Raw genomic sequence first — 20,294 nt, 5'->3', positions numbered from 1 at the left:
GCATCTGCCGTGAATTGGCGCAGCACCAATGTACTTACTGGGCAATGGCAGATATCTTTGTAAAGGATAAAATGTAACTCCTGCCACCAAAGAGGATCAGTTGTGTTTGTCCATTTGACATTCATTCCATGTGCGGTTTTTCCCACTGCTGACACCATTATTTTGATCTGTTGTTCTCTTCTCCTTGTCACCTTCTCGCCACCTCCCTAATTCTCGCCCTCAGACCCACTTACCGCCCCTTTCCCGAGCCCCCTCCATCCCTCTCCCCAATCCTTGCCGCCCTTTTGAACCCACCCACCTCCCACTAGCTAACCCTTCCCTGACCTCTCACCAGCTATCCCTTTCCCAAGCCCTGGCCATCTCCCCCCCCATTGCCCCTCAAGTGGGCAGGGTGGTGAGGGATTAGGAGAGTGGCAGCGTGGCAAGGGCTGTGGAGAGGAGCGGGAGGCACCATGGGTTTAGGTTAGGGTGGCAGGCAGGCATATGCTCAAGGTAGGGATGATGGGAGTAGTGTTTCTTTTCCCAGCTGAGTTTGGTCAGTGCCATCTTTGGTGCAGACAGCTGCCTTGGACTTCGCCGAAAGTGATGTTGGAGGCATTGCAGTTGCAGGTGTAGCAAGTGCGCCCTCTACAGTTAAGGCATCGGCAAACTCACCCTAAAGCTGCACAGACTAATGGGCAAAGTGTTCTCCCTAGCAGGAAGGAATATCCAAGAAACCCATATTACCAGGTAAATAAATTGCACTAAATGGCCCATGAAGCAGAGTCAGCCAGCCTGAATTGGGTGGAAGGGTAGGTTCCTGACCTGTACAAACCTAGGATTTGTGGGTGGGTTGAGGAAGTAGCATTGGTAAGGTGACTTGAAGCGAAAGTGGTGTTGGGTGTCCCACCAACGTCCATTTAACTCTTGCCAATTTATTAGACTCTACCATGTTCCCTGGTGGGAACAATAACTGCCCAAAGCGTGGGTGGGGAGTTTGGGGGGTGGGCTGGGAGGAGGTGGAGGTGGGAGGGGGCAACTGTTAACAGGAAGCAGCAATAATTGGCCTGACTCTCAACGGTGAGATTTCTCCATAAAATAACCTTCTTGCCCAGCTGCTGAGCAAAGTCTGTAGGGAGAAACAAAGTGACACCCTAGAAAAAGTAATGCACCGTGTATATGTCTGTGTGCAAAAAATGCAGAGGACCATTTTTCCTTAATGTCTAATCACTAAATTTCTTTGCTTTACAGGTTCACATGGTGCAGGCCACCCCTCAGAAACCCTCACCCCCTTGGTCGCCTGGGGAGCTGGAGTGAACGGACCACTGGCTGGCTCAGGCCAAGAGTTTCAGGATAATTTTCTGCAGGGTATATTCCTATAATTTCTCATTTATGAGCATCATACACCTCCACTCACAACTGTAACAAAAAAACTTTGAGAAACTGTTTACTAAATTATGTTTAAAAAAAACATATGATTGCATTGCCATTTCATCTCCTCACCATTTTAATAAAGGGGGAACTACTCTGATCGGGTTATTCAGGCTCAAGATGGGAATCAGAGAGAGGAGTTACAGGAGAGTCTGTTCCTGAGGCAGTTTCCAACTTCACTCACTAGAAATGTGCTAAGGGCAGCACAGTGGCACAGACGTTAGCACTGCTGCCTCACAACGCCAGAGACCCGGGTTCGATTCCCATCTTGGGTCACTGTCTGTGCAGAGTTTGCATGTTTTCCTTGTGTCTATATAGGTTTAAGAACATAAGAAATAGGAGCAGGAGTAGGCCATCTAGCCCTTCGAGCCTGCCCCGCCATTCAATAAGATCATGGCTGATCTGAAGTGGATCAGTTCCACTTTCCCGCTTTCTCCCCATAACCCTTAATTCCCTTGTCTGTCAAAAACCCATCTACCCGTGACTTAAATATATTTAGCAAGGTAGCCTCCACCACTTCAATGGGCAGAGAATTCTAGAGATAGAACATAGAACATCGAACATTACAGCGCAGAACAGGCCCTTCGGCCCACGATGTTGCGCCGACCAGTTTTTTTAAAAAAAAACACTGACCCACTAATCTAAACCAATCCCTTTTCGTCCATAAACGTATCCACAAATCTCTTAAACGCCCCCAAACTAGGCGCATTTACAACCGCAGCAGGCAGGGCATTCCAATCCCTCACCACCCTCTGGGTAAAGAACCTACCCCTGACATCCGTCCTATAACTACCACCCCTTAATTTAAAGCCATGCCCCCTCGTGCTAGCATTCTCCATCCGAGGAAAAAGGCTATCACTATCCACCCTATCTAAACCTCTAATCATCTTATATGTTTCAATACGATCCCCTCTTAGCCTCCTTCTTTCCAGCGAAAACAACCCCAAATCCCTCAGTCTCTCCTCATATGACCTCCCCTCCATACCAGGCAACATCCTGGTAAACCTCCTCTGCACCCTCTCCAAAGCCTCCACGTCCTTCCTGTAATGTGGGGACCAGAACTGCACACAGTACTCCAAGTGCGGCCGCACCAGAGTTGTGTACAGTTGCAACATGACGCTGCGACTCCTAAATTCAATCCCCCTACCAATAAACGCCAAGACACCGTATGCCTTCTTAACTACCTTATCTACTTGATTCCCAACTTTCAGGGATCTATGTACACATACACCTAGATCCCTCTGCTCCTCCACGCTATTCAAAGTCCTCCCGTTAGCCCTATACTGAACACATCTGTTACTCCTACCGAAATGAATTACCTCACACTTCTGTCTAAGTCACCCTGCAAACTATGACACCCTTCCTCACAATCTACCACACCACCGACTTTGGTGTCATCAGCAAACTTACTAATCCACCCAACTATACCCTCATCCAGATCATTAATAAAAATTACAAACAGCAGTGGCCCCAAAACAGATCCCTGAGGCACACCGCTCGTAACCGAACTCCATGACGAATATTCACCATCAACCACCACCCTCTGTCTCCTATCTGCCAGCCAATTCCTGATCCAAGTACCTAGATTACCCCCAATCCCATACATCTGCATTTTCTGCAGAAGCCCACCATGGTGAACCTTATCAAACGCCTTACTAAAATCCATATATACCACGTCAACTGCCTTACCCCTATCCACCTCTTTGGTCACTTTCTCAAAGAACTCAATAAGGTTAGTAAGGCACGACCTACCTGCTACAAAACCATGCTGACTGTCTCTAATCAATTCATTACTCTCCAAATAACTATAAATCCTATCCCTAATAATTCCCTAATAATTAGCGCGAGACCAAACCCATTGCTTGTAACATGACAGGATTCTGTCTCCTGAAATCGCATGTTGGAGATATTGGACACCTGAAGTTGCGCACCTCATTTTTTTGGCTCATTTCTGCCATCATAGAACATAGATTCACACCCTTTGAGTGAAGAAGTTCCTCCTCAACTCCGTTCTAAACTGCCGCCACCACCACCACCACACACACACACACACACACACACACACACACACACCCCCCCCCCCCCCCCCCCCCATCTTGAGGCTGTGCCCTCTAGTCCTGCCGTCCTTTCTGAGTGGGAAGAATCTCTCTACCTCTACCCTATCCATCCCTTTCATTATCTTATACGTCTCTATAAGATCCCCCCTCATCCTTCTAAACTCCAACAAGTACAGACCCAGTCTATTTAGTCTCTCTTCATAGTCCAACCCCCTCATCTCTGTTATCAGCCTAGTGAACCCCCTCTGCACTCCCTCCAAGGCCAAAATATCCTTGCGTAAGTGCTGCGACCAAAACTGCACACAGTACTCCAGCTGTGGCCTCGCCAGTGCCCAGTACAGTTGCAGCAAGACCTCCCTACTTTTACATTCTATTCCCCTCGCTATAAAAGCCAGCATTCCATTCGCCTTCTTGATCAACTGCTGCACCTGCAGACTGGGTTTTTGCGACTCGTGCACAAAGACCCCAAGGTCCCTCTGCACTGTAGCATGCTGCAGCTTTTCGCCCTTTAAATAGTAATCCCTCCTACTATTATTTCTGCCAAAGTGGATAACCTCACACTTGCTAACATTGTACTCCATCTGCCAGGTCCTCGCCCACTCGCTCAGCCTATCCAGATCCCTGTGCAGATTTTCCACACCCTCCGCACGATTTGCTTTTCCACTCATCTTTGTGTCATCAGCAAATTTCGTCACCCTCCACTCAGCCCCCTCCTCCAGATCATCTGTATAATTTTCTATATAAGTTTCCTCCGGGTGCTCCAGTTTCCTCACACAGTCTGAAAGATGTGCTGGTTAGGTGTGTTGGCAGTGCTAAATTCCCCCTCAATGTACCTGAACTGTTGGCGGAGTGTGGCGTCTAGGGGATTTTCACAGTGACTTCATTGCAGTGTTAATATAAGCCTACTTGTGACAATAATAAATAAACTTTAAACTTTAACATTCGAGGTTGCAGGGTTGGGGAAGAATCAAAGATTAATTTGGTGTACATCTAAAATTTTTTTTTGCTTTATTTTTGCAGAATGGAAACTAAATGACTGGAAGAGATTTGATGTAAATCAGGTAAAAACGCTTAACTTGCTCAGGGTTTGAAATTACATTTTAAATATCACCACAGAAGAAAAAAAATACAATTTTTTTTAGGCTCTGAAAATCCAAGTACCAAGATATTAACTCTTCAGCAGAAGAAAGGGGAAGAAGGTCTGGCTATTCTGCCTCTCTCGGGACCAAGAGAGCAAAATGGTGTTGCTCCTGACCATTTTGCCTATCCTCTATTATTCGATAATTCTATGAATGAAAAAGAGTACTGTATACCTTGTACAGAAAAGCTGTGAATAGCATTTAACCATTAAGTGAACATGATGACTGTTACACTAGCTCACAAAAACTTTCATTTTACTGGAATCTGTCAAGTAATTATTTTTTCAAAGTGCAAATCTTTTGATGCGTTTACCAACTAAATCTCTAATGTATCCAGTTAATATTTCAAAATATTGTTTTCTTAGGAATTACATTACAGCTTGACTGGTTGAAAATATTTATAATTTTCCTTTTATCTCCTCTTCTGGACCTCATTTTCAATCCCTATCTAAAACCGGTTTTATTTGTAATTTCTTAGTGAAGAATGATTGGCACACCAGTGCTCTGAACTCAGTGTAGGTGTTGCTTCTGACCATTTTGCCAGTATACATACTGCCTGGTGGTGCAGGACTTCACACCGGCTGTTTGGTTGTAGATCCATGACAAATGCCCATGTAGTCGGCCCCAGTCAAAGGTGGGCACCACTGAAGTGAAAAATGCTTCCTGAGGAAGGGAATGAAAGTTTTACGGATACTATTCCAGCAGCTCATGATGGGTGAATTTGGCATCAGCAACACATTTTCAAACCAGTCTCTGCTTACGCTCTTGATTGGCAAGTTGGGAAACAGCAATGATCTGTTAATTTTCATCATCTAATTTGTCTTCTGAATGGTAATATCAACTTCAATCATAATTATTTAACAGAATTATTTAAATGTTGGATTTTTGAAAAATCTATGGGGGTTTACGTTACTTCATTAGTTCTGTTCACCACAAGAAGTTACAACTAATTGTTTCTGTTTTGCTTGCATAGGCTGATATAGCTCCACTGATGGCTGCTCTCATTGGGATTCCCTTCCCTCTAAATTCTGTGGTAAGCTAATATTTTGTGTTCATTTCTTAAAGAGGTAGACACTACAAAATCGGACTCACAAATAAGTGTGATTTGCTTTTGTATTTCTGTGATAATTAGGGCTGATTCATACGAGGCTCTGTCAGCAGCCCAGAACCTTACTGATGGCAGAAATGAGCCAAAAAAATGAGGTGCGCAACTTCAGGTGTCCAATATCTCCAACATGCGATTTCAGGAGACAGAATCCTGTCATGTTACAAGCAATGGGTTTGGTCTCGCGCTAAATTTAATGTTTTGGATTGGTTCCAATCTCCCATCGCCTGCAGTCTTCTGTCTCACCCTAGACACACCCCCTGTCAAAGAGGATCGTCAAAGAGGATTGGTCAGGAGACAACAGACGTTCATGGATTTGGGCCTTTGTTAAGCAACCAGCAGTGAAAGGAACTTGTTTTGATTCCGATCATAAGAACATGCAAATTAGGTTCAAGAGGAGGCTACTTATGGCTGTTCCACCATTAAGATCCTAGCTGATCTGATATAACCTCAACTCCACATTCCCACCTACCCTCAATAACTTTCACCCTCTTGCTTATCAAGAATCTATCTAACTCCGCCTTTAAAAATGTTGAAAGATTCTGCTTCTACCCTACTTTTAAGAAAGGAGTATCAAAGACTCATGATCCTCAGAGAGAAAATAGCCCTCCTTGTCTGTCTTATAGGCAACCCTCTTTTTTTTATGGTGAATCCTAGTTCTAGATTCTCCCACGACAGGTAATATCCTTTGCATATACACTCTGTCAAGATCAGATGACTATAGGGGCAGAATTAGGCCACTCAGCCCATCGAGTCTGCTCTGCCATTCAATCATGGCTAATATTTCTCTCATCCCCATTATCCTGCCTTTTCCCCATTACCCCTGATCCCCTTATTGACCAAGAACCTATCAATTTCTGCCTTAAAGACACTCAATGACCTGGCCTCTACAGTCTTTTGCGACAAAGAGTTCCACAGATTCACCACTCTCTGCTGAAGAAATTCATCTTTGTCTCCCTTTTAAAGGATCGTCCCTTTAGCCTGAGGTTATGCCCTCTGGTTCTAGTTTTTCCCACTAGTGGAAACATCCTCTCCACATCCACCCTATCCAGGCCTTGCAATATCCTGTAAATTCCAATAAGATCCCTCCTTGTCCTTCTAAACTCCAACGAGTATAGACCCAGAGTCCTCAAACATTCCTCATATGACAAACTCTTCATTCCAGGGATCAGTGAACCTCTGCTGGACCCTTTCCAAGGCTAGCACATCCTTAGATATGGGACCCAAAACTGCTCAAGATCCTTCAACATTTTGTGTCCACATCAAGTTGCCTCTTACTGTTCTAAACTCCAGTGGATACAAGTTTAGACTGTTCAGCCTTTCTTAGAAGACATCCTGCCCATTTCAGGTATCAATCTAGTAAACCTTCTCTGTACTGCTTATAACGTATTTGTATCTTTCCTTAAGTACGGAGGCCAAAACTGTGCACAGTACTCATGACGTGCTCTCACCAGTGTCCTGTATAATAGAAGCATAACCTTTCCACTCTTAAAATCAGTTTCCCTTGCAATAACTAATAATATTTTATTTGCTTACCTAATTACTTGTTCTACCTGTGTGCTAACCTTTTGTCACTCATGCAACTAGGGGACACCAAGATCCTTTTGCATCTCCAAGCTCTTTCATCTCACTGTTTAGACTATCTGCTATTTTAGTATACCTGCCAAAATAGATAATTTCATATTTCCCCCACATTATGTTCCATTTGCCAGATTTTTGCCCACTTACTTAACCTATCTACATCCCTTTGTAACCCCCTTATATTCTCTTAACAACTTACTTTCCTATCTATCTTTGGGAACATCAGTCTTTTATATAAATTTTAAAAACCTAAGGCCCGTGGCATACCACTCGTTACGTCTAACATGATACACGCCACCATTCATCTCAAAATGAACAAACAAAAAGAAAGAAGTAATGGAAATCTGGAGAAAACACCCCCAGAAAATGCTGGAAAATACACAGCTGTCCGTCAGCGTCTTTATAAAGAGAAAAGAGAAGTTAATGCTTTGGTAGCACCCACAAAGAGAAAAGATACCAGTGCCTCAGGTGCACGCCTGTGATGTGTGTTCCACAAAGCTCCATAATAACTACTTAATTTTCTGCAACCCAATCAATAAAGTAGACACCAAACAGTAAATGTGTAAGCCTGCGGTCGGTTACTCAATCTTTAGGTAAGTCTCTCTAACACTTTTGCCATTTATCAGGATATGCTCATCAGCTGCCTTCAGCAGAACTGCTTTTTTTGCAAACTAGTCAACAAAGGTAGACACCACACCCTGAATGTTCTAAGGCTGTGGTGTCATATCCAACCTCTAAATAATACCTTCCAGCCCAAATCTTTGCAGAATTTCCTCATCAGCTTTACAATGGATATTTACCTTTGACACACTGAAAGGAATGAGGCAAGGCAACTTCCTCACTTTTGTCTTGAGATAAAAACTGACATTCTGTTTGTCTTTTTAAAATGACCTTTTGTATCTGTGTACGACCTTTAAATGATCTAATGCGTGTGAATATCCCAGTACTTTTGGTCCTCCACATCTCATCATTAGGAAAATATTTTGATTTGACATTTTCGGATCATATGTGGATGACATGCTATCTCTTGGTGTTGCACTCCTGTTGCCCACTCACTTTGGTTTTTCAGTATCATTTCTGAACTTGGTGTTGTCTGCAAACTTGGATATACAATCTCCATTGCTGCAAACAAGCCATTAACCTGGGGAGGCAATGGCCTAGTGGTATTATCACTAGACTGTTAATCCAGAAGCTCAGCTAATGTTCTGGGGTCCTGGGTTCAAATCCTGCCACAGCAGCTTGGTGGAATTTGAATTCAATAAAAAATATCTGGAATTAAGAGTCTACTGGTGACCATGAAATCATTGCCAATTGTCAGAAAAATCCATCTGGTTCACTAATTTCCTTTAGAGAAGGAAATCTGCCGCCCTTACCTGGTCTAGGCTACATGTGACTCCAGAGCCAAAGCAACGTGGGTGACTCTCAACTGCCCTTGGGCATCTAGGGATGGGCAATAAATGCTGGCCAGCGAGTGATGCCCATGTCCTGCGAATGAATAAAAAGAAAAGTGAGAAACTGGAGTATAGATTTTTGGAGAACACCCCCACATTTGCTAGTCAGAGAACAGCCTTTATCCCAAATTCCCACCGTTCCCAATCAGTTATAGAAACATAGAAATTAGAAGCAGGAGTAGGCCATGGCCCTTCGAGTCAGATTCCGCCATTCATTTTGACCATGGCTGGTCACCAAATTCAAACCAAACCAATTATCAAACCATATCACAAGATTACAAGATTTAATACTTTGGTTCCAGCTGTGACTCAGTTGGTAGCAGTAAATAAATCAGAGAGATTGTGTGTCCCAGGACTTTTGGAACTTGAGCAGAAAGTCGTTGAAAGAGATGTTAAGAGATGTTCACCCTATTAAAAGAGATGTTAAGATGTGGCCTTGTCTTATATAGATGATCTGGAGGAGGGAACCGAGTGCAGGGTGTCGAAATTTGCTGATGACACCAAGATTGGGGGAACGGCAAATTGTGCGGAGGGTGTGGAGAGTCTGCAGAAGGATCTAGATAGGCTGGGCGAATGGGCCAGGAAATGGCAAATGGAATTTAATGTTGGCAAGTGTGAGGTGGTCCACTTTGGTAGGAAGAATGGTAGGAAGGACTATTACTTACGTGGCGAAAAACTGCAGCAGGCGACGGTGCAGAGGGACCTCGGGGTCCTTGTGCATGAATCGCAAAAACCCAGCTTGCAGGTGCAGCAGGTGGTCAGGAAGGCGAATGGGATGCTGGCCTTCATAGCGAGGGGGATTGAATATAAAAGTAGGGAGGTCTTGCTGCAGCTGTATAGGGCATTGGTGAGGCCGCAGCTGGAGTACTGTGTGCAGTTTTGGGCGCCGCACCTGCGCAAGGATATTTTGGCCCTGGAGGGAGTGCAGAGGAGGTTTACTAGGCTGATACCGGAGTTGAGGGGATTGAGCTATGAGGAGAGGCTGAATAAACTAGGCTTGTACTCGTTAGAGTTTAGAAGAATGAGGGGAGATCTCATTGAGACGTATAAGATGATGAATGGGATGGATAGGATAGAGGTGGAGAGACTCTTCCCGCTCAAAAAAGACAGTAGGACTAGGGGGCACAGCCTCAAGATAAAGGGGAGGCGGTTTAGAACGGAGTTGAGGAGGAACTTCTTCACTCAAAGGGTGGTGAATCTCTGGAATTCTCTGCCCGTTGAAGTGGTGGAGGCTGCCTCGCTAAATATTTTTAAGAAGCGGGTTGATGGGTTTTTGATAAGAGAAGGGATTAAGGGTTATGGGGAGAGGGCGGGAAAGTGGAACTGAGCCACGACAGATCAGCCATGATCTTATTGAATGGCGGGGCAGGCTCGAAGGGCTAGATGGCCTACTCCTGCTCCTATTTCTTATGTTCTTATGTTCTTATGTTCTACCTTCACGGGTGACTGTAAAACATTCCATAGCACTGTTTTGAAGAAGAGCAAAGGAGGGTGTTATCCTCCATGTTCTCACCAATATTTATCATTCAATCAACATCTGGTCCAATTACATTGCTGTTGTGAACATTCTCCGGCTGCTGCATTTCCTACATTACCACAGCGGCTGCATTTCAAAAGATTCTTCATTGGCAGCAAAATGCTTTGGAATGTCCTGAGATCCTGAATGCCATATTAGAAATGCAAATGTTTTCTCCTACTTTTTGTCTGTGTACTTTACCCATTGACTGTTCTGCCCAGTTTACTAAGGTCCATTTATTTCTCGCCTCACCCTACCCTTTCCTTCTCTATATACTCTATGAATGGTATGTTTTGTCCATACAGCGCATAAGAAACGATACTTTCCATTGCATATGTGACAACAATAATCAAATCAAAGTGTATTCCGTTATACTTGCTGTGCAGCTATTAGTCATGTAAAATGTCTTGGCTATCACTTGCGGGGTGGCATAAACCCTTTCTAAACATGATCTCAACTGGGACCCGGAGCATCTATGTGCAGTACCCTCACTGACGAGCAAGTCCAAGCAAAGTTTGTGGCGTCTGTTGATTTGTAAAAACAATCTACTTGATAAGTGCTACAAAACCAGATCATTCTTTTGAATGGACTCTGGTCCTTGCTGTCATTAGTGCGAGTTTTAGCCAGAACAAATATTTTGCTTAGACCAACTCTCTTTGGTATTAACTGGCCTGTCTTCACCATGGAGCGAAGTGACACACTGACAGAAATAGTTCAGGCAATACCATCAATGCTTGATGCCAAAGGGGGGAAAATAGTATCATTAGCTTTTAGACCTTGCTGTGTTGAAAAGAAAGAAAAGTCATAAATAGCCCAATAATGACTTATTTTCTACTTTATAAACCTTGATTTTCTCCTCCTGCATGTAAAGGATGCTGCCATTCAAAGAATCAAAAAGGCTTTTGAGGGGAGGCTGTGTAACATTTAATAATGTAAGAATGTGCCAAATTAAGTTCATATGAAATTGACGATTATGCAGAATTGACAGGTAGGAAGAGACCAGCTGCTCCATCAAGCCTGTTATAAATTAGAAGACAGCTCATCTTTATCTCATGATGGACAAAATTATATGGTTTATTTCTAAATTATTTAACTTAAAGTGGATTAGCAATGTCAACTGCATTTCTTTGTTTGTTTATGTTACTAGAAAGAACTTTCGATGAGTTGTAATTCACCCACACTATAAATTCATAAGACCACATCCTATTCAAAAATATAAAATGCGGTATGAAATCTGACAGCTGTCCTGTTTAGACAATGTACCTAATTTCTTTATTTTGTCTATAATTTGTTTCATGTTATTATAGAAAGGATATTATTAAATTAGAAAGAGTGCAGAAAAGATTTACTAGGATGCAATTGGGACTTGATGGTTTGAGTTGTAAGGAGAGGCTGGATAGACTGGGACTTTTTTCTCTGGAGCGTAGGAGACTGAGGGGTGATCTTATAGTGGTTTATAAAATAATGAGGGTGATAGATCAGCTAGATAGTGAATATCTTTTCCCAAAGATAGGGGAGTCTAAAACTAGAGGGCATAGGTTTAGGGTGAAAGGGAAGAGATCCAAAAGGATCCAGAGAGACAATTTTTTCATACAGAGGGTGATAAGTGTCTGGAACAAGCTGCCAGAGGTAGTAGTACAGACGGATACAATTTTGTCTTTTAAAAAGCATTCTGACAGTTACACTGGGTAATATGGGTATAGAGGGATATGAGCCAAATGTGGGCAATGGGGACTAGCTTAGAGTTTTAAAAAAAGGGCAGCATGGACAAGTTGGGCCGAGGGGCCTGTTTCCAAGCTGTAAGCCTCTGTAACTCAAATTGTATTTTAAGGAAAATAAAGGCATTTTGTACTTAGAATGAATATAGCCCAAGTAAAATTATCTCTTAAATTGTTTTCAGAAATGCAATGTAACTTTCAGATATTTTGGATAATTCATTTTGTGTCTCATGCACCAATTTTTCATCGATGTTTTATTCCTGATAGGGCATTTTACCTTTGGAGTATTTAAACAACACCGACCAGTTCAAAGCTGAATGCATGCTAACAAATACCATGCAAATATTGGAACAATTTACGGTATGAGCTTTGTTATTAGTATATATATCACCTTTCTTTCAAAAAATGATTACATATTTGCCTAAGTTTGCTGTTTTTGTGTATCTTAATCACCTTCTCAATCTTTTTGAAAATTTCTGTTCATGCTCATGATCTGAATTGTACCATTAAATAATTCAAAATTGCATATTAAATTTTCATACAACTTACTTTTGTGGGCATTCATTTGATTCTGGATCAAATTGGGCTGAAATGCAAGTCAAAATTGATGGACAGGATGTTGTTCATTACTTTTTATCTAGATCAACATGGTAGCTGAAATATTGCACAAGCTTTGGGATCACATCAGTATACTTTTAATAATGAAAATAAGGTTCATGATTACCTGACTGGAATTTTGTCTGCTATGCCATTCCATTGTGGGTAAGATGGTTGTCATGATGTGGAGATGCTGGCGTTGGACTGGGGTAAACACAATAAGAAGTCTCACAACACCAGGTTAAACCCAACAGGTTTATTTGGTAGTGGTTTTTGTTACCAACTAAACCTGTTGGACTTTAATCTGATGTTGTGAGTCTTCTTACTGGGTGAAATGGTGGCAGGAAAATGTGACTGATGTAGATTTTCCATCCTGTGCCTTGCTGGGACTGGTGCTAACTGCCTCTAACCATTCAAGTAAATGTTGGTGGTGCATGAGGTTTGGTCTCCTCACTGGTTTGCCTCTCTTTTTTACCTTTTTCCTGCCACTTCCCAAATAGATGATTCCAGGGTAGTGACATCAATGACCTCCATGTCCAAAGGAGGGAGAGAAAGTTTTGGAGAAACCTCTTTTTCCTCCGATTTGTTTTGCACCACCTTAGAATCATAGAAGAATCATAGAAACCCTACACTGCAGAAAGAGGCCTTTCGGTCTATCGCATCAGCACCGACAACAATCCCACTCAGGATCTATCCATGTAAACCCACATGTTTACCCTGCTAATTCCTCTAACCTAAGCATTCCATTAGCTGGTCCCCATTTCTGCTTCCTGGAATGAGGCAATTCTACCCCTTTTTAAGGTCAATTGCCTTTTGCCTAGTGCTGAAGTATTACCCTGTTAAATCTTTTCACAGTGCTACTTGGTAGCCTGTCTCTAGGCAGTGAGAATCCTGTGAGGTGCCGTCCCGCCTAAGCGATGAAGCTAACGTAGGGATGACCACTCAACAGCATTAAGGGCAACCCAGTGACCTATGCTGTGCAATTCCTTCTCAACAGCGCCGCTGGCAATGTGCATTCTCGCCTGACCTTCCGTAGGGATTGTCTGGTCTCCTGCTGTAATGATCTAAATGACTGATGTTATGGCAAATGATTAGGGCAACTGAGAAAATTCCTGGACTCCTTGTTTAAGCTCTTCATTTTAACAAGAAATGTTATTGAGTTTATTGTGAAAGACCTGGTGAAGGATTGAAGTAAAATTGGAGACGAGATTCAGTGAGGATGTAGTGATAATTCTTTGGACAAGACATTAAAGATTTAGGAGGAGGGTAAAATAGTCCATACTTTTAAAATCATGGGAAAGATTGAGTTAGAACAGAAGACTCTAACTGTAAGCCTATCACAAAAAGTTTAATTTTGAACAATGTTTTGTCTTTCTGAATTTGTTTAATATGTCAAGGGTGTGATGTGGAATTTAATAACATTCTAAGAAATTGAGAAATTAGCAAGGAAGGAGAAAAGCAAAGCATTTGTTTCATTTTTAGAACATACAGCTTAAAGGCACATTATTACAGTGACATTAATTTCATGGTAGTAGTTACTCCTGACATCTTTTTGCAGTTTAAACACTGAAACATAGAAAATAAAAGCAGAACAAGGCCATTTGGCCCTTTGAGTCTGCTCCATCATTCATTTTGATCATGGCTGATCATCAAATTCAATGTCCTGATCCCCCTATATCCCTTGATCCTTTTGGTCCCAAGAGCTATGTCTAATTTTTTCTTGAAATCATATAATGCTTTGGCCTCAATTTCTTTCCGTGATAGTGAATTCCACACATTCACCACTCTCTGGGTGAAGAAATTTCTCCTCATCTCTGTCCTAAAATGTTTACCTCTTATCCTCAAAGTATGATCTTTAATTCTGGACTCTCCCACCATAGGGGAACATTCTTTCTGAATCTATCCTGGCCAGTCCTGTTAGAATTTTATCTGTTTCTATGAGAGCCTCTCTCACTCGTGTAAACTTGCTGTTCTGTATTATCTTGAGTGTAATAGGACATTTCAAGGTGCTATGCAAAATTAAGGGTGGGAATGATTGACACGGAGTAATCATTGGGCAAGGTGAGTGATTGCATGCCGAGAGAGTTTGGCTTTAAGGAGAGTTTTCACGGTTGTGGAACAGTTGGCCATGCAAAGAAATTTGGGAACAAAGCTCCACAGTGTGAGCTGCCACAGGTAGAGAAATGTGAGAAAAATAAACGGTAGAATTATCATTAATATTAATGTGATTATGTAGCCTCGTAATGTGTGAATGCCAGAAAACCAATGGGCATGGAAATCCATGAACACTTGTTAAAGTTTTTAATTATTTTGCAGGTAAAGATGATTCACAAGAAAGAGACGACATTGTCCTTTTTGTTTAGTTCATTTAAGTAAGTCAATTCTGTTCTTTTCTTTAAGAGTTAATCTTAATTTATTGTTTTTATCATGTGAACGATGAAAATGAATTATTTGGTCTCCTTTGTTGAAGAGTGACATTAACATAGAACATAGAACACTACAGCACAAACAGGCCCTTCGGCCCACAAGTTGCGCCGATCACATCACCTACCAACCTACAGACCTATCTATAACCCTCAATCTCATTAAACCCCATATACTCATCCAGAAGTCTTTTAAAAGACCCCAGCGAGTTCGCCTCCACCACCACTGACGGCAGCCGATTCCATTCACTCACCACCCTCTGAGTGAAAAACTTACCCCTAACATCACTTCTGAACCTCCCTCCCCGCACCTTAAATCTGTGTCCTCTCGTAGCGACCATTTCAACCCGGGGAAATAGCCTCTGAGAGTCCACCCTATCTATTCCTCTCAACATTTTGTAAACTTCTATCAGGTACATTGTAGTGACATTGGAGGCAGTTCAGCGAAGGTTCACCAGATTGATTCCAGAGATGAGGGGTTTGTCTTATGAAGTGAGATTGGGCAGTTTAGGCCTGTATTCTCTGGAGTTTAGAAGAATGAGAGGAATTCTGATTGAGTTATATAAGATGCTAAAGGGGATTGACAGGGTAGACATGGAAAGAGTATTTCCTCTTGTGGGTGCAATTCAGAACAAGAGGTCATAGTTTTAGGATAAGGGATAGCAGAGTTAAAACTGAGATGAGGGAAGTTACTTCTCTCAAAGAGTCGTGAGTGTATGAAATTAACTACCCCAGAGCATGATGGATGCCGGGACGTTAGATAAATTTAAGGAGAAGATGGACAGAGTTTTAATTTGTAAGGGTTTGGAGGGTTGTGAACAATAGGCAGGAAAGTGGAGTTAAGGCTGAGACAAGATCAGCCGTGATCATAGTGAATGTCAGAGCAGGCTTGAAGAGCTGAAATGCCTATTCTTGCTCTTAGTTATGTTCTTACGTGGTGTATCCTATCATTTTTCAAGGACTCTGAGCCTATGCCAAGAATCAGTGTTGCATGCTGATGTCAGTGTGCTGACGTCTGGTGTCAGAACATCCCACCCCCACCTGCCTCCAGGCATCAGTCACAATCTTCTTACTGAAAAGGCGAGGGAGCATGGCTGAAATATACAGCAAGGGGAGAGAACAGGATGGGTATCAAGAGAAGTTTGAATAGCAATTGTCAGAGTGGATGGCAGTGAAAGAGGCAGTGAAAAGAGTGAAATTGGGAATTGTTGGAGCAAAAGAAGAGGGAAGGTAAAAGTGAAAGAGGGAGGAAAGATGACAGTAAAGTAAAGAGATAGCAATAGAAGGAAAAGAAGTAATAATGAATGAAAGAAGGACAGGAACAGAAGTCATGAATGAGAACATCATGGAAAAAGATAGAAACGAAAGAGTGGTGGGGAGGAAGGAGGCATTCACTGAGTGGATTTGGGCAAGATAGTGCCAACATTAAATTGCAGAGAAGTCTGGAGAAGGAGAGGTTTTTGGTTTTGGTGGAAGAATAAATAAAAATTACCAGATTGACTCAGTTGGTGGGAGAGCAGAGTATCAAATTGAATTTATGATGAAGAGTGAAGAATTAACTGAGAGGGTTGGAGGAGAAGACTTCCTCTGAGAATGAGTGGGAGGATAGAGAATGCAGTGCAGAACTGTACCGAGTGCCAGGCAATTACTATTCCCAACAAGAGGAAAGTAACATTTGCCACGTTCATTGGCATTGCCATCGCTGAATCCTCTATTATCAACATCCTGGCAGTTAGTGTTGACCAGAAACTAAACTGGACTGGCCTTATAAACACTATCAACTAAAGCAGTTCAGAGACTAAGAATTCTGCAGTGAGTATTTCACCTCTTAGCGCCCCAAAGCCTGTCCATCACCTACGAAGTATAGGTGAGTTGTGTGATGTAATACCTTTCACTTGCCTGGATGAGTGTAGCTCAAGAAGCTTGACACCGTTCAGGATACAGCAGTTTGCTTGACGGGCACCCCATCAAAAAAACATTCACTCCCTCCACCACTATGCACAGCAGCAGCAGTGTGCACCATTTACACAATGTACTGCAGGAACTCACCAAGGCTCCTCTGATAGCACCTTGATCACTACCATATAGATGGACAGGGGCATGAGACACATGGGAACACCAGCACTTGGAAGTTTCCCTCCAAGTCACGCACCATCCTGACTTAGAAATATATCACCGATCCTTCACTGTCGCTGGGTTAAAATACTGGAACTCCCTCCCTAACAGCAGTGTGGATGTAACTACACCACACAGACTGTAGCAGTTCAAAAAAGCAACTCACCATTACCTTCTTTAGGATAATTAACAATGGGCAATAAACTCTGGCAAAGCCAGTGATACCTGCATCCTGTGAATTTTTTGTTTTAAGTTCTTTTGTAAATTAAGATAGATGGGGGCTGCTTGGATCTGGGAGTGTAACATTTGATGAGTGATGACCTAGATGGGGGTGTTAAAAATGGAAATGTTAGTTCTCTTTTTAAAACAAGAATGTTAATTTTTTCAGAGCAGCATAATCACAGACCCTCCAACCTGTAGAAATACATGGCCAATATGACACCTGCAGCATCAGGATTTCCCCCTCTGACTTTCATGCACATAAATTTTTGTTTCCTTCAAATTGAGTGAGAGAATATGATGCACATGTATTGGTCAAGTTTAATAACTCATATGACTTTTTGTTTTCAAGCATCAGGGCTGTTGTTGAATTGTCAACTTATTGGGTGCTATGTCAAGTGTTTTTGAAACTAGTTTTCCACTTTGGTGTATGTTACAACATTAATGTATAATACGGAAGTTAATCAACCCTTTCAATACCATGATATTTTGAAATTTCAAAGTATAATCAACAGTTCCACCCCGCTGTGCTTTGTAGGAATTTCTAATGATGCAAATGATGATGTAGCAGAATAATAGGGCATATCTGATAATTCTCTTTTTCATAAATGGATTTATTATTGACAGTTTGTTCAATTATCGTTTCTTACGCGCTATGCAGAAAAAAATACCGTTCATAGAGAAGGAGAGAGTGCAGAATGTGGTGTGTCAGTCATAGCTAGGGTGTAGAGAAAGATCAACTTAAGGTAAGTTCAGTCCATTCAAAAGTCTGATGGCAACAGGGAAGAAGCTGTTCTTCAGTTGGTTGGTATGTGACCTCAGACTTTTGTATCTTTTTCCCGTTGAAAGAAGGTGGAAGAGAGAATGTCTGGAGTGCGTGGGGTCCTTAATTATTTTTAATAATGCTTTAATTATTATAATATAGTGCTGTTTGTGACCTCAGAATGCCCGGCATACTTTACAGCTATTGAAGTTCTTTTGAAGAGTAGTCACTGTTGCAGTGTAGGAAATGTTGCAGCCAAGTTATGCACAGCATGTGCAGAGGCATTCCTCAGAAAAACAAAATGAATTGCCACCATTTATGTAATATTCAATAAATAGTAATACAGTTCCCCGTTCAGTGATCCAAACAACAATCCCAGCCTGTAATTCCAGCAAGGTGCCATTTCTGCAAGCATGTTTGACCTAATCTCACCAGATATAACTTCACTAATCCTACACCCAACCCCTCTGAGAAATGGGGATATCTGAATTCCTGATGTAGGGATTCTTCATTCCTGGCCTCGTGCTAATGTATAGTGCTTTTATACACCTGTAGCTATTGTTTACAATCCCTGGATGCGCCAAAGTGCTGAACCTAGCCGGTGTTGATGTGTAATCACTGATGTAAAACAGAAATGGGGCAACCAGTGATGCACAGCAAGCTCCCACAAAACATAATATGATAGTGAGCCTAATAAGCTGCTTTTATTTGATGTTGGTTGAAAGATAAATGTTAGCCAAAATACTAGACTTAACTCTTCTTCAAAATGGTGCTTTGCGATCTTTTATGTCTTTCTGAAAGGGAGCCTGAGTTTAATGTCTTGTCTGAAAGATGACACTTTGATAATGGATAATGGACGCCATGGATGCTGAACTGGGATGTTAGCCCAGATTCTGTGCAGGCCTCTGGAGCAGGACTTGAATCCACAATCTTTGACTCTGAGGAGTTGCCCACTGGGTCTGGGCCTGACTCCTTTCTTTGGTGGAGCCTTCATCCTCAGTAGGCTGGCTACTCTGACTTGGGCTCAGATCAGGCGTTTTTGTGTCCCTACCTAATTTCTGGCCCTTCTGGTGTGCTCCTACCCAAACCTTGCAGGAGTGTACAGGGAACGTCACAGGTTCGCAGTCCCAATTGCAGTAAAATTAGACAGTTTTTAAAAATTCATTCTTGGATGCGGGCATTGCTGACTGAGCCAACATTTATTACCCATCCCTAATTGCCCTTGAGGGACATTTATGAGTCAGCTTTTTAATCTGGGCTCACATGTAGGCCAGACTAGATCAGGATAGCAGATTTCCTTACCTAAAGCAGATGGGGTTTTACAACAATGGACAGTGGTTTCATGGTCATCGTTAGACATCATTAGACTTTTCGTTCCAGATTTTTATTCAATTCAAGTTTCACCTTTGCCATGGTGGGATTCGAACCAGGGCCTCTGGAATATTAGTCCAGTGAAAATACCACTATGCCACTGCCTCCCTCTTTACTAAATCAAAAAATATTCACTCTTTAGAATGCCCTGGGTGTCCCTGTTTATGGCCAGGTGGCATTTGTAAAGAAAAGGTCTTGCATTTATCTTGGACCTTTCTTGTCCTCCTGCTGTACCAAAGTGCAAAGCAGCCAATGAGCACTTTTGAAATGCAGTCACTGTTGGTATTATGTGTCAATGTATAATATCATAGGAATTAGGAGTGAAATTAGGCAATTCAGCCTTTTAAGCCTGCTCTGCCATTTAACATGTTTATAGCTGACTTTATCCTGGTCTCAACTCCAATTTCCTGTAAAGTTTATTTATTGGTCACAGGTAAAGCTCATGTTAACACTGCGATGAAGTTACTGTGAAATTCCCCTAGTCGCCACACTCTGGCATCTGTTCGGGTCAATGCACTCTAACCAGCACATCTTTCAGAATGTAGGAGGAAACTGGAGCATCCGGAGGAAACCCATGCAAACATGGGGAGAATGTGCAAACTCCACACAGACAGTGACCCAAGCCAGGAATCGAACCCGGGTCCCTGGCGCTGTGAGGCAGCAGTGCTAACCACTGTGCCACCGTGCTGCCCCTCCTGCTGCCTGGCCCCCATTGCCCTTTATCCTGTTTTTCATCAGAAACATATCTATTTATCTATTAAACTCCACACTCTGCTATGAAATCTTTTACCAGGGAGGGTAGAGAAGGCCTTGGCTACTTGTCTCATCG

General features: G+C 42.3%; 1 protein-coding gene across 5 annotated transcripts in view; it reads left to right on the top strand.

The window, feature by feature from the left end:
- The window catches only part of pign (phosphatidylinositol glycan anchor biosynthesis, class N), a 123,108-nt gene that overhangs the window by 33,898 nt on the left and 68,916 nt on the right, over nucleotides 1-20,294 (top strand). For all 5 annotated transcript variants that reach the window (XM_080201576.1, XM_080201585.1, XM_080201567.1 and 2 more), the window contains exons 8-12: nucleotides 1,231-1,347; nucleotides 4,488-4,528; nucleotides 5,580-5,639; nucleotides 12,245-12,337; nucleotides 14,891-14,946. In XM_080201576.1, the coding sequence (XP_080057702.1) occupies nucleotides 1,231-1,347; nucleotides 4,488-4,528; nucleotides 5,580-5,639; nucleotides 12,245-12,337; nucleotides 14,891-14,946 (367 nt within the window). The remainder of the gene's footprint in view (nucleotides 1-1,230; nucleotides 1,348-4,487; nucleotides 4,529-5,579; nucleotides 5,640-12,244; nucleotides 12,338-14,890; nucleotides 14,947-20,294) is intronic.

The sequence above is a fragment of the Carcharhinus amblyrhynchos genome, chromosome 2 (genome assembly GCF_965287045.1).
Source record: "Carcharhinus amblyrhynchos chromosome 2, sCarAmb.v2.hapA, whole genome shotgun sequence".
NCBI lineage: Eukaryota > Metazoa > Chordata > Chondrichthyes > Carcharhiniformes > Carcharhinidae > Carcharhinus > Carcharhinus amblyrhynchos.
Note: the sequence above shows the minus strand (reverse complement) of the source record. Positions and strands in the feature narration are given on the sequence as shown.